The sequence below is a fragment of the Vipera ursinii genome (genome assembly GCF_947247035.1).
Source record: "Vipera ursinii genome assembly, chromosome: 6".
In the NCBI taxonomy this organism is placed as follows: domain Eukaryota; kingdom Metazoa; phylum Chordata; class Lepidosauria; order Squamata; family Viperidae; genus Vipera; species Vipera ursinii.
Genome location: NC_139515.1, coordinates 60,662,313 through 60,677,918, shown reverse-complemented (window position 1 = coordinate 60,677,918; position 15,606 = coordinate 60,662,313). Strand labels below are relative to the sequence as shown.

Genomic DNA, 15,606 nt, shown 5'->3' with positions numbered 1-15,606 from the left:
CTGGAGAGGCGGGCTTGGGGCGGCCATGCCGAGGCCGGCTGGCGAGGGCTGCTGCGTGGTCTGCGGGCGAGAGGGGCGCCAGGCCCGCCAGAAGTCCCCGGAAGTTCCTGGAATGGGCTGGCAGGCATGCTCTTCCCCAGCCCGCCGGAAGTTCCCCAAACTTGGAACGGCCTGGCGGCGGGCGGGCGCTCCCTCCCCAATCCGCCGGGGAGCGTCTCCCAAAGTGCAGCGTCTGGCGGCCGGGAGTCCGTCGGCCTGGTCGCTGGCGAGCTGGCCCGCGGCTAGGGCCGGGGCCCAGGAACAGGTAGCCGGGTGCGGGTGGGGGGAAGGAAAGCCAGGCACGGGCTTCTGTGGCTGGTTGCGAGGCCGGATGCGGGCGTCTGCCGGGAGAGATAGCGGGTAGCAGGGCGCACTCTGCTTATGCTCAGATGCCGCTTGGGTGAGGGTGAGGGGCTTCCTGCTGCTCCCGGGGTTTGGCGTTTGCAAGGGGGAGGGGAAGGGGCTTAGAGGCTCTTGGGGGTGGGAAGGGAGAGTCACGATGGAGGGGAGACTGGACTAAGGAGGCTTGAAGTTGCTTTGCAAGAACAGGGACGCTCGACTGTTGTTTTTTTTCCGGCGCATAAGACGACCCGGTGTATAAGACGACCCCCCAACTTTTGAGAAGATTTTCATGGGTTCAAAAGTCATCTTATACGCCGGAAAATACGGTAGCTAAACTACTATAGGTAATTAAACTTAATAAGTGTGGGTCACTCATAACAAAGAAATTATGCTAAATCAAAAAAAGATGAAAAGTGCTGTGAAGTGTGCCTGCATACATAACCCACCACTGGCATCCCACCACTGGCATAGTCCACGTAGTCCTTGTCTTATGACCACAACTGAACCAAAATTTCTATTGCTAAGCAAGACCGTTAAGTGAATTTTGCCCCATTTTATGATCTTTCTTGCCACAGTTGTTAAGTGAATCACTGCAATTGTTAAGTTAGTCATATGGTTGTTAAGTGAATCTGGCTTCCCCATTGACTTTGGTTGTCAGAAGGTCATAAAAGATGATCACATAAACCGGGACACTGCACTGTGAGAGTGGAGGTAAAGCACAATCAGACTGTTATTATAGCCTATCACAATAAAAGATAGCCTTAATCCTCTTGTGAAATCAGTTTCCTGGTTTGGTCTACCTCATGGGACTAACATCCATACATTGATCAGGTATATCATCAGATATAAATTGGACAAGTTGATGAAATCCACCAATGTTTTACCAAATCAGTGTGTTAAGCATCTAAATTGCTACATTCCTCCCAAATGTCAAGTAGTATATTTCCCAGTTGGAGCACACCGAAAAACTATACTGTAAATTTTCCTTGCAGGATTACTGGAAGAAACAATACGGTTAATTATTTGGATAGCATGATTATTATTAATATTTTTAAAAAGAATAAGAACAAGCTGTAAAAGTAGCCTGATTATATTATATAAAGCAATCAGTTAGTAAGAAGATATTTTGACAAAGAATGGAGTGTATTAACAACTAAAGGCTTATTCTGTAGATTTTTGTCAACTGGTTGTGTATTTCTTATCTGCTCACACTACAGCTTTGCATTTCATTCTTTAAACTGAGCCACTTCCTGTGTTGCTATTTGGGAGCCTCAGTTGGGTGGTGCAGCAGATAAATGTACTTGAAGCTGGCTCTGATTATCCTTTCAGATCTTATCACAATCATGCTAGCAGGAAATGGTAAGAATGGCTTATACCTATTTCAGTAATAGAACAAGATTCACTCAGCCAGTACTACTACCTTATCATATATGTTGATTGTCTGAATGTTTGATCCACTATTACAAGTTAAAGGGGCTATTGGTAATAAAGCACATACGATATATATTAATATTGCTGCCTCTTTCTTAGTAGATACCTGTGCATAAAACACATTTGATAATGACAATATAGTGCAAAATGTAGGAGTTCATCATAAACAAAATTGATGAAGCTGATATCAATATCAATTCCAGTTTTCATATTTATGACAATTGATAACTTTTATACTTCATGATCTTTCTCAAAAGCAATTTTGGTAGAAATTCTATTTCTTTCATAATTTGGTCAGAGCCTGCCTTTTTTCTAATTTTCTAACAGTATTCTTTGCCGTGGAAATTGCTGAACACTATACAGTATTTACATGGATTTGAAGGTTCAGCATTACAGATAGTCCTCGACTTATGACCACTACTGAGCCCCAAATTTCTATTGTTAAGTGAGACATTTGTTAAGTGAGTTTTGCCCCACTTTATGACCTTTCTTGCCATATTTGTTAAATATGTTAAATGAATCGCTGCAGTCATTAAGTTAGTAACAGGTTTGTTAAGTGAATCTTAAGTGAATCTTGACTTTGCTTGTCAGGAGGTCGCAAAATGTGAACACATGATCCCAAGATGCTTTGACCATCATAAATATCAGTCAGTTGTCAAGTATCTGAATTTTGATCACATGACCATGGGGATACTGCTATGGTTGTAAGTGTGAAAAACAGTCATTAGTCACTTTTTTCAGTGTTGTTGTAACTTTGAATGGTCACTAAATGAACTGTGGTAAGTCGAGGACTACCTGTACTGCAGTGCATGACAATTCCTATGACATGTTCCTATGAAGATGATTCACCATCATTCAGCACTATTATGGATAATAGTTGGACATTGTGCATGGAAGGAATAGTATTAGGATGGATGACAGAATGGAGCTGTCTAGGCTTTGCCTTGGATGATCTGCAGCCAAGACATGATTAGATTGATCATAATACTTTTCAGGGAATCTGGGAAAGTACTCTTAGTGTTACTGCACCTAGTTTTTGCTTTTATGATTTTTTAACATCATGTTAATTACAATTAGGAATGTGTCTATGTTAACTGATGCTGGTTGCGGCACAGCCAACATTTCAGTGAAACCACATAACTGGAATGTTTCTATGGCTGATACCATAAATCAGTGGGCCCCAACCCCCAGGCCTTAAGCTGTTTGGAACTGGGCCACGGAAATGGCGAGTGAATGCACACCACATCCCCATTTGTATGAGCAGCAGGCACATGTTCTCCCCACTCGCACAAATGGAGCTGTGCACATGCTTGCCCACCACTCAGGCAGAACCATCCCCTCTCCCCCACAGCCAGTCCGCAAAGCCGGAGAAGTTGTGGAACTCTGCCATAAATGACAATATAATTGCCTTACAAATTCAACTAAATATTCCTGAACAATATATTAATAATAAAGATTATCATTGATCAAACTAGAGAAAATGTAAATAACATTATGTATCTTCTACTTCACTATAACAGGAGATACCATGGAAGCCATTGCAAAATTTGACTTTAAAGCATCAGGAGAGGATGAGCTAAGTTTTCAGGCACGAGATGTTCTGAAGGTATGTATCAATCAACACTTCTTCACAGACATTTCCAGAGCATCATCTTTTCTATTCCCCAAACCCTCAAAAGCAGTTTGAAGCTAACTAATAATTATCTTCACTGCCAGTGAACTCAAAGTACTGAAACACTATCATTGTGCACTCCAGATGACCGCTAAGATAGTACAAACAGTGACATTCAGCGGCCCCTCACCCATGTTAATAATTAAGTATTAATTGTCTAGTAATTCCCCCAAAACAGTGAACACAGGCAACAAGGAAAGCTGTAATTCTATCAAGTGAATATCCCTTGGCTACCTTTAAAAAATCAGCGACAATAACAGTTTGATGCTGAATTCTGTAGGGAAGAGGAAGAAGCTGGTTTGAAATGAAAAGTCAAGCAGCAGGTTTCTGCCAGCAGACAAGTTGTATGCCCAAAATACTAAACAGCTTCAGCTTTTCCAGTGGGAAAGGAGATTCTGAAGCGAACCAGAAATAAATTGGCTCAGCTGCCAAACAAAGATGGCCTAAATCACATAGATGCAAAACTGATTTTGGAACAGTGCAAAGACTATGCATGGAAGTGTCTCCTATGAAGATATATTTGTTCTGTTAATCAGTGACAAACATCATAAACTAGAACTGATTCCCAAAGGATTATCTCTAGCCACTGGGTTCCAGTGATGGGGCTGTATGAAACACTAAAAATAAACCGAAAAGTTCATTCACGGCAAATTTTCAGGGGTTTAGATGTTTTTTTTTAAAAAAAAACTAACATTGCCTAGAAAAATATTAAATTAAAAATACTATTTTACAGAGTGCAGAATTGCTTTCAAAAGGCAAAAAGAGCCCAGTTTTAATATAGATATTAACAAAGCAGGAAGGATGAGGCCCACTGACAGGAGGAAACCTATATCTGTACATGAACCTGTTCTCAAAACGATATTACCTGAAGACTGTCCTCTTTACCTCACAACATATTTATTTCTCTGGAAATGTAATTCCAATTAAACAAGTACTCATATGAGTTTTTAGTATTGCTTAGATTTCAGAATTTGTCTACTGGAAGAAAAAAAATTGTAATCAATTAGGCGTAAAGGAATTTTGAGGCCAGCAGCTTCTTATGCAATTTTGCACTACATTTTGGAAATCTGACTTCCAACAAAATTATTAACATTTACAGAAATATTAATTTATGGTTTCAGAGATGAGTAAGAGCAGCATTCTCTTCAGATTTCTCTGAAGTAGAAGTTATCATTATTTTGCTAACTTAACAGACTTCACACATTTAACCTAAGACACTTAAAATGATATCTAATGAGGAAAGGACATAACATTCAGTGAGTGTGAATAGATAATGCTAAACACTACAATTCAGCACATATTGGCTTGCTTAAGCATAGTTGCTGTTAAAATCCATGAGTAATGAAACGGTGTGTGGACCCACCTCATGAATTTAGAATTTGTGCCTCATACAACAATATGAACATTTATTCTCAATTACATATGAATGCGTTGTCATATGTAAGCTTGCATGTGCATTGGTCTATATACTTTTTCCTCTGTCCTCTACTTAAACTAAAGGATTGTTACTATTATGGTTAACCTTCAATTCGATTATTATCTTAATGTTTGTCGATAAGACACCTGTTACTATTGGTGCTATCTTTCTTATGTCACAGTTGTTCTATTTCTATTTCCAGGTCTTTGTATTTTGTGATTTACTCCTGTTCTTTGCTTTTTATTCTGCTCTCTCCAAGTACTGCCATGTCCATTATCCAGACATTTTGTCTTTCTTATCAACAATTGTTAAGTCTGGGATGTTATGTGGCAAGTGTCTATTTGTTTGAATTCTAAAGTCCCAGAGTAATTTAGTTTTTTATTTTCTATTACTTAGTTTATTTTGTAGTCCATCAGTTCTTGCTTGCAGGCAAATTGTAATTTTTGCAGATTTTTATTTCATTGTACCATTGTTGCTACTTTGTCATACCATTGCTTATGGTCAGTCTGTGTGATCTTCTTGCAGCAGCTAACTAGGTGGTCCTTTGTTATTATGATTCACTGCACAGTCAACCAGGTGTTTAGAGTGGATTTGATATTTCTATCCACCTATTAAGTCCTTCCCAAGGATGTGAAATAGGCAGATGTTTTATTTATTTGTTTGTTTGTTTGTTTTCTATGCCTCCTGAAGTGATGCCACTAACTCTACTATAGATTCAGTACAATGCTTCATAAATTTAGTTCTTTTAAACATATTTTCAACCTCTTCTTTCACTGCTTTCTAAAATTATTTTACCAATTCCACAATCTCAATCCAAGCTACCATAATCTTCTCAAACTATTTTTTTTATTTTTTACTTATATTTCCTATTTCTAAACCACCCAAATTTCCATTTGGTTTCCCTGTTTCTTTTTATTTTTGATTATGAAAGGGTTATTTCCTCATACAAGCAAGGAAGAATTATAAATTATATTAATTATAAATTGTAAGATTTATGGGATGATTTCACTTCTATCTATTATTTGTAGTCATTTACAGAGATAAATCTTAAGGGACAGCAGAGTCACTTCATTGACCCACCATCTCTCTCTAAGACTGAACAGCAATACAGTACCTCAGAAGCCACTGTCATGTTAGCTAGCTGCCATGTGCAGGAACACTTTGGATGGAAATATTATTTATTTATATTCCACCTTTATTATTTTTATAAATAACTCAAGGTGGCGAATATACCTAATACTCCTTCCTCCTCCTGGGGGCATGACGGCTCAGTGGTTAAAGATCCTAGGCTTGTTTGAAACTCAAGCACGGAAACTCAAACGGGGTGAACTCCCGTTACTTACCACATCTCCTGCCCACCTAGCAGTTTGAAAGCATCCAAATGTAAGTAGATAAATATGTACCACTTCAGTGGGAAGGTAATAGCGTTCCATGCACCTCAGCATATAGTCATGCTGGTCACATGACCATGGAAATGTCTTCAGACAACGCTCCCTTGGCTAAGAAATGGAGAAGAGCATTGCCACCTAGAGTTAGACATGACTGGATAGGAGAAAACGTTACCTTTACCTTTACCTTCCTTCTCGTTTTCCTTCATAACAACAACTCTATGAGGTGGGTTGGGCTGAGAAGAGAATGACTGGCTTCTAGCCTGGTACCTTAATCACTAGACCAAACTGGCTCTCAAATAAATTTTATATAACACTTATTCTTTAAAAAGTAATTAACCAAGGCACCAAAGTAGGGGAGAAATCCAGACCCTCAATACAGCTTCTAATGTTTTTTTCTTGTTATGCTTACACAGGTCCACCCTCTTTTTTTTTTTGACATTTTGAGGTGCTGAGGCACACTCTGCAGCTGAAATTTTGTGCAATCAGGCTTTTTTTTTCTTAAAGGAAAGTGTTTCCATGTAAGCTTTCTTCCCACAGATGTCCATGCCTAATAAATGAAAGTCAGGAATGATCAGTTTCTCTCAACAGTTGGTTTGGCACACCTGCTATGCTAGTTCATTTCTTCTGAGGTAAGAGAACACAGTTATTTTCAAGAAAAAAAATGGCTGAAGCTTGTTTCAGATCTCTGGAGGAAAACTGATAAGAGTTGATAGCAAGAAGCATAGCAAAGGAGTTAAGGAGGCATAAAATCTTCAAAACATAGGCTAGCACAAGTCTCACATAAAGTAATTTCAGTTTTCCATCTGATTTACAGATCTTAAGCTCTCAGGAAAATTGGTACAGAGCTGAATTGAAGAATTGTGAGGGATATGTCCCAAAGAATTATATTGATTTTCAGATTCCTAGGTAAGTATACAATTTCTACATTTATGTCCATGTTTTATAAAATTGAGTTCTGTGCACCCATTTAAAAAATAATTTAACGAATGGGTAAAAAGAAAGAAAGTAGCAAATTTCTGGGAAAAAGTTCTTTTTCCATTTTTACCTATCTTCCCTTTCCTGTTCAGTCCGGAAATATTCACAATTCTGAATATTTTCCTAATGGCTTTTCAGCAACTTTCATACACATACAAACACACACATATGCACAAGTATTCAGAAAGCTAGAAGATATTAATATTATCCTGCCATACCAAATTACACAATACTATTTGCCAAAGTACGTCCAAAATATAAACCGTTCCAAGTGGATGCTGGAATATTTTAAGGGTAGCCCAAAAAACATTGCACATATAAGGTATAAATAACAGAATTCCTTCTAAAAGTAACTTTAATTTCTGAGCTAATTCCCGTACTCATTCAAACTAGCTGTAGTATTTGTAAGTTTATACATAGCAAAAAATTAAAGCAAGTGGACAACTTTCAGTAGAATATTAACTAAAGTTGGGAAACTAAATGGAAAAATGTTGCGACATGTAAACTCTGATAAAGAGGAAGTGAAATCTGCTGCAAGAAATTACAGCAAAAAATGACTATATACAAAGGTAAACTTCACTTTTTATATGGAACTGAGATTTGAGTGTGTCAGGAGCAATATAAATTGAATAATATAAAAATAGATTAATTGAGAAGTGTGTGTGGAAAAACAAAAAGAATGCATGGATATCAAATGAATATGTACAAACAAGTCAGTGCCCAGTACAAAAGAAGTATTTTGAAGTGACATCATCACAGAGAAAATAGCAAGACAAACACTGTATATCGAAAACCTAAATGAATTGAGAGGAAAGAAAAGGGAAGTTTGAAAAAACAGAAATGGACTCAAGTTGATGAATCCTCAAAAAGAAAGCAGCTTTGTATTTCTCATTGTTTTTCTGTGCTCTGCACTACATTACTTATTCAGAAAGGAAATAGCATACAAAGCCAGTCATTATACCATGAAAACCATGAGTTTTGTGGCTGTTTTTCCCCCAAATTGTTGTGAACCAAGCAACAGTGGCTTGTTAACTAATAATAGTGAATAGTGTTGGTATAAAGCAGATTTAAGTACAGGTGTTTCTTTGCTCTTATCCTCTACTTTTAAAAAAAATTGCCTATGACTTTATAGTCACTTCTGTGTGCTGCATAAAGTTCTTATTCTTTCAAAAATTAGCATGATGTATGTCTGCATGTTGTGGGTGTGTCTATATCTGTATCTCATGTTTTTTAGTTCATAGATACAAATGAACATGAACACTATATTCAAAAAATTTTCTTTTGACCTTCTGCTCTACAGGCACTCTGGGACTCCTGTCAAAACAAAACAAAATAAAGCAAGTTAAAATCTACTTCATTTTAAATTTAAAGTTGATCAGTTTTTCCTCTTAGAAGTGCCTGTCCCCGAAAATAAGACCCAATCTTATATATATATATTGCACCAAAAGATGCATTAGGGCTTATTTTTAGGGAAACACGGTATCGGGGTGATCAGCCCAGCTGGGCACCCCACCCCACCCCCGGCGTGCATACAAGAGGCAGTGAGTGTGCAGGGGCCAACGGTGTCTGGCAGCAGCTGCAGCCCACCGGTCCCTTGACACAGTGCAGGTAAGTCCAAGCACCGAGGCAGAGGTGGGGGGGAAGCAGGTGATCCAAACATGCTGCATGGCCGCCTGACTCATGGGAGCTTGCAGGAGGCTTGCGCAGTGGAACAGACAGCAAGCAGAGGCAGAGGCACAGGGCAAGGCAGGCAGTCCCAACGCGCCGTGCAGCCGCCTGCTCCAGCACAGCCACGGACAAACCGAGAGATGGTGGGATGGAGTGGATGGCACATCCAGATTGCCTGCCTCTCCCTGGTGCCTCTGCCTCCACCTACTGCCTGTGCTGCCACACAATCCTCCCACAAGCCAGATGGCTGCACAGCACATCCAGATCGCCTGCCTCCCCCACCCCTGCCTCTGCCTCCATGCTCAGACTTACCTGTACTGTACAGGCGGCTGCTGCTGCTGGACACCAACAGCCCCTGCATGCTCGCCACCTCCTGTGCTGGCCATGCCCACCCACCCCTGGGCTTATTTTTGGGGTAGGGCTTATATTAAGAGCACGCTAAAAAAAATCAGGCTAGGGCTTATTATCTGGGTGGGACTTATTTTGGGGAAAACACAGTAATTGATTGCATTAGGATGATTTATACTTATCAATATGAGCCTCATCAGCTGTTATTATTTAGTTCTCTGCTTATAGAACTTAATGTTTCTTCTAATAACTTGATATATATTCAGAGGAATGGGTACGGCACATTTCCTTTTTGCATTCTGAATGGCAGAAGCACTTTGAATTTTGACAGGAGCTTCCATTATTTTATGCTGGATTGGCAAAAACAAATTAGATGGGGGTAATGATGATGATGATGATTGGTTGTTTGAGACTGAGTGTTGAGGCATTTCTTACCCTTGTATACTTTTAAAATCTGGCTTTCTCTCTCTCAAATTGATTTTCTGTTATAGTCACTTATGATGTATTGGTTTTGACAGCTGGTTCCAAGAGACAGTATCCCGTCACACGGCTGAGACGATGCTCAGGGATAAAGGAGTTGGTGCTTTCATAGTCCGAGCTAGCCAGAACTCCCCAGGAGATTTTTCTATCTCTGTCATGTAAGTTTCCTCCTCCTTTTCTCCCATATGGGAAAGATGGACATTGGGATGCAGAGAGCTTTATTTGATAGATATCTTAAAGCAATGTTTTGTTCTGTGTATGCAACAGCCATTGATTAATTTCAAGGCATGTTCTGTATCATTATAACAGCCTCTGGATGGCCCATAACAGTTGTTTTTTCAATCTAGCCCTTAAAATATGTTAATATTCCAACACTCACCAATGTAATCCAATACATTTTAATTGAGAAGTAAGTATTTAGTATTATGTATTACTTATTGAAAGGTACCTGTAAATCACTCAGTGGAGTTTCCCTTAAGTAAACATTTATATAAACATATAAATATATATTTTACCAAAAAATTCTAAAAGCAGATACCAAACAGTCCTAAATCAGAAAAACAATTCAAAGCAAACAAATAGAAGCTGCTACAAATATTTTAAAACTAAATCTTTCCACGAATTTACCTGCATTAATCTATTGCAGACAATGTAGCATAGAATTCTATTCAATTTGTTGTATTAAAAATATATTGTGATTTAACTTTAATTCCTTTACTACATGGAACATTCTGTACTGGCAGATACTTATTTTCTAATTTGCCAGAGGCAGAATGCAATTTTTTAGGTGGAGATTAAACACAGATTGAGAAAATTAACATTACATTGCATGTAAAATAATTCACAATTCACAGTTTAGTGTACTAGTTAAGGTATCAGACTAGAAACTGGGAGATTCTGAATTCTAGTGCTGCCTTAGGCATGAAACCATTTTCTCTAGGAGAATACGGGGGACAGTGGAAAACCACTTCTGAAAAACTTTCCCAAGAAAACGGTAGGGGCTCATCCAAGCAGTCTCCAAGGAGTCAAAAACTGACTTGAAGGCACAAACACAGTAGTAATAATAAGTAATAATAATAATATGTCTATGAAAGAGGTCTTTTTTCCATGTAGTGAGCTTCCAGATTTTTGCAGTCCAAATATAGTAGCCTTGTTATTTCAAATAGATAGAGCCTGTTAAAACAGATTTCCCTCTCTGTTTGTGAAACCAGTGGGGTGGAAATTACCTATACCTATTTCAGACTGGAACAGCTGCAAATTTGAGAGAATGGAGTTGCTTTACATCAAGCAAGTACTGCCCAATAATTCCATATTTAATATGGTGCTTGACTGAATTGTGTTTATTGGTGGTTGGAAGCCTTTCATGGTTGAGGCAAGGCTTGAACTCAGTGTCTCCTGCTTTCTGGCCTGGTGCCATAACCACTAGACTGTCTAGTCCTCTGCTATGTTTTGTTTGCTATGCAAGTGTCAGTCAAAAAAATGAATAAAGAAACAACAAAAATGAAGAAGCTATCACCATGGTTTCATAAACCTATGAGATGGAACTTCCAGGATTTCAGGCAGAACATTTTTTCATGAATTAAGTTTTAAGTCTTTCAAATGCTCCCAAACACAATCAATAATACTATGAAGCAATTCTTTTTCCTTTCATAACAGACTTTTCTTATATAAAGATAAAATACACAGAAACAAGGGCATGCTTTCAAGTGTAAAAAGATTATGAGCATTCTACAATGTAATTTATTTCTACTTAATATGATGTTTGAACCTATCCATTCAAAGTAAGACCGGTATGAAGCTCAGGCTAGTATAACTTTTTAAAATCATAATTAAAAAAACAAAAGCGTCTTACCATTATTACAAAGTCAATTAATTAAATCCTCATGTGGAGCTTATAAGGCTACTATAACCCAGCTGCAAATATTAAGATGACCACAAAATGGCAACAGAGAAATTATAATTTTTTCAGAGTCTAATTCTTTTCTGCCATCTAGTGGTCGTCTACATTTATGTTGTCCAATCTTACCCAAATAACTTGCTATAAATTTGTATAAGATTTAATTAAAGAAAATGGCATGAATGATCAAATCATATATTCACTGTAGCTTTTTTTTAGGCAACATTTTTGGAAGCGGTTTATCATGGCTGCTTCCTAGGGCTGAGAGTGTGACCTGAGGTCGCCCAGCTGTCTTTCTACCTAAGATATTCTAAAATTCAGATCTCCCCAGTCATAAAGCTGTGTCTTACTTACTACAGCAAAATAAATAAGTGAAGCCCTCATAAAAATAAAGAGTATTTCCCTGAAATATAAACAAAAATTATCAAAAAATGCAGGGTTGTGCATCTGCTGGACTCCAACTTTCATTCACAACATACCTTCCTACTGGACTAGACTGAACAATCAGATCTTGACTTCTGCCCTAAAGCTTAAGAAGACAGGAGCAGACCGGATCTTCAAGGCAAACAATTGCAAAGAATGGGGCAGCAGTCTAGAATGACTACTTTCAAGGCTCTGTAAGGAACAATTTTATAATGATGGGAACTGAAAGATGGGGCTCTTTGATTTGATCAGATGGGCAGATGAATATGGGAGGGCATAGTGCAACAGATGACAGTCCATAACCATTTAGAGACATAAAAATAACTGATGAATCATGCCTAGAAGTCAACCAGCAACCAAGGCAGCTCTTAAAATACTGGAATTACTCAAGTACTTTAGGATATACCCATAACTGCCAGACTGCTACATTTTGTACTAACTGTAGCTTCTGAATGCTTTTCAGAGGCAACTTTATGTAAAGCTCATTACAATAACACAAGTAGGGAGGTGACTAAGGCATGAGTAAGAACCTGAAGACTGATCACAATGAGAGCAGCTGTGCAAAAGCTGTGCTAGCCACAACTGCTACCTGCTCATCAAGCAGGAGCTGTGAGTCCAGGAGAATACCCAAATTGTGAATCTGAGGTAGATTGGTGGTTAAGAATTGTGAAATATAAATAAATAAAAAACATCTCTGAGTGGGGAACACAACTCCATTCAAAGTCAAAAATTGTATTTCCTTGGAATCGTTCAGTCTATAAAACCAAAGTTACTCTTCTTGGAAGGATTCAGTAAAAATCTGTTCCACTCTATCCAATCCATAAGAGCCTCCAGGAAGTTCAATGCATCTGGCACCAGGGCAAGATATATAGCTGGGTATCATCACTGTGATACCAGACCTCATGCTAACGGATGATATCCCCAAGTGATTTTATATAGATGGTAAAGAGGAATGGAGAGAGTAGAGAATCATGAGGTGCTGAACAAAATAGTCTTCTGAGCAGATCTTTCCTCCCTACCCCACGCCAACTTAGGGGTCGGATAAGATCCTAACTAGCTTAGGCCTCAGTTACTTGAGAAAATATCTTTTTTGTATATATCCTCATTACTCATTAACCCATTTCCAGAACCAGAACTACCAGTTTCTCTAGTGGTGACTTGAGTTCAGACCTTCTCAGTCATCATCCCCAGATTGCGGTATCCTCTGCATGCAGATATCAAGCATTTACCGTGTTTCCCCCAAAAATAAGACCTAGCTTGATTTTTGTCAGTGGACCTAATATAAGCCCTATCCAAAAAACAAGCCCTAGTTTTAGGGCAAGGCACATGCCTAAAAATCAAGCTGGGGCAGGAGTTGGGGTGGAGCTGCCCTACGTTCCCTGCACTGCTTACCGCTGCAGCCAGGTCTCCTATGCCCTGACACCTGCCTTGCCTCACTGGCCTACTTCTGTGGCCACTCACCACCTCTTGCACACCTCCCTTTCACCGTCAGAGGCCTTCACGAAATGCCTCTGCAGCTGAGAATGGAGCTCTGTATTGATGCACGTGGTGCCCCCCCAGCCTCCATTTTGCCATCAGAGGCTTCAGGAAAGACCTCTGCAACTGAGAACCGAGCTCCGGATTGACCCACGTGGTTTCAATCCAGAGCTTGGTTCTCAGCTGAAGAGGCCTTTCCTGAAGGCCTCTAATGGCAAAATGGAGGCTGGGGGGGCACCACATGCATCAATACAGAGCTCCATTCTCAGCTGCAGAGGCATTTCTTGAAGGCCTCTGATGACGAAATGGAGGCGAGAGTGTTATGTATCCAGGTGCAGGTCACCTGCATAACAGCAGCCACTAGGGGGCATTGGCCTGGATGGTTTGGCGGGAAAACCTAGTTTCGGTGGGAAACCTAGAGCCAACCCCATTGGCTAGCTACCTACCTGGCCGGGTATATAAGGAGGCCAGGTAGCCCTTGTTCACCAGTACAGACCCCTTCAATAAAGAGCTGAACCTGTACTCCAGCTGGCGTCTCTTCCTTGCGTCGGACCCACTACATTACAGTGGCGACGAGTATGGGATACTGCCGACAAAAGAGCTGAAGTCACTAGGGGAATGCACCGCATGCTGGAGGAAAAGAGGCATCTTTCCTCCCCCCTCAACGCGACCGCCAGCAACCGCAACCCGGCCATCGCGAGCAACCTGCGACCGGCCCCGGCCACCACGATCGAGATCCGAGACCAGCCACTGCAGCAACCAGCAGGGGAACGATGGCAAGAACAGGTCAACCCCGCGAATTCGACACCCGCCATCCAGAGAAGTGGGCCTGGTACCTGTCGCACGCCAAGCTGTACATGAGGTTTAACCAGATCTCAGAGGACAGCTCGAAGGCAGCGGCCCTGCTCTGTATTGGCGGCCCTGCACTCCTCGAGGTCGCCGCGAACCTGTTCTCCCCAGAGCCCATCGAGGCTGTCTCCTACCGGGACCTCGTCGCCAAGCTGAATGCTAACTTCCAGCCTCGCATGTCTACGCTGGCCTGGAGGTTGCGGTTCGAGAAGAGGGACCAGTGACCTGACGAGTCAGGGGCCGATTACATTGCTGCCCTGCAGGAAGCTGCCGGCCCCTGCAAGTTCTCAAACCTGGAGGAGTGGCTGCATGACAGACTGGTTTGCGGCCTACGGGACACGAGGCTGCAGGAGTGCCTGTTCGCGAAGGCCGAGGTCTCGCTACAGGAAGCCAGGACGCCATCCTGACCCACGAAGCAGCCTGCGGGGCTGTCCAGGAATCCAGATCCGGCAGCCAGACGGGCACCGTGCACCAGCAGGTTGCCACGGCTGAGGATGAGGAGGACAAACAGAACATCGACCTCCTTCGGCGGAAGGCGGCCCCAAACCAACAAGACAGACGGCCGGACAAGCCCAGGCCAACTGATGGCGCAGACTGTGGCAGAAACCACGTGCGCATGCACTGCAAGTTCCGGTCGACCACATGTCGGGCCTGCAAAAAGACAGGCCACATAGCCGCGGTCTGTCGTAGCCGCCGACCCCGAGAAGAGATCCATGAGCTGCGCCCAGAAGATTCACCGCCGAGAGGTACTGGAGCCCCGACCCAATTACAAATTGGATTTTTTGAGAGCCGGCTGGGCATCCACCACACTGGTAGCTGCTGGCATCCCAGGAGTCTGCCCCTATTTTGATGACGTCCTGATTGCAGGAGCATCAGCTGAGGAACTGGCAGGTAGGCTAAGGGAGGTCCTAGCCAGGCTGCGTGCTGCTGGCCTCAAATTAAAGAGGGAGAAGTGCAGTATTGGGGTCCCTTCAACAGAATTATTATTATTATTATTTTATTATTTATTAAATTTTTATACCGCCCTTCTCCCGAAGGACTCAGGGCGGTGAACAGGGCATATCTTAAAACTACAAAAATACAAAAATTAAAAAAGAATTAAATTATTGCCCACAATAAAAACAATAAAAATATATATAAATATTAAAACCCTAAGTGATTCCCCATCAGGCCAGGCCAGCTTGTTCAAATAAATGGG

General features: G+C 41.0%; 1 protein-coding gene across 1 annotated transcript in view; it reads left to right on the top strand.

Moving 5' to 3' along the window:
* Positions 1 to 3,331: 3,331 nt before the first annotated feature.
* Positions 3,332 to 15,606, top strand: part of GRAP2 (GRB2 related adaptor protein 2) — a 49,569-nt gene continuing 37,294 nt past the window's right edge. The window contains exons 1-3 of the mRNA XM_083365786.1: positions 3,332 to 3,418; positions 7,107 to 7,198; positions 9,802 to 9,921. Coding sequence (XP_083221912.1) covers positions 3,341 to 3,418; positions 7,107 to 7,198; positions 9,802 to 9,921 — 290 coding nt within the window. The 5' untranslated portion in view covers positions 3,332 to 3,340. The remainder of the gene's footprint in view (positions 3,419 to 7,106; positions 7,199 to 9,801; positions 9,922 to 15,606) is intronic.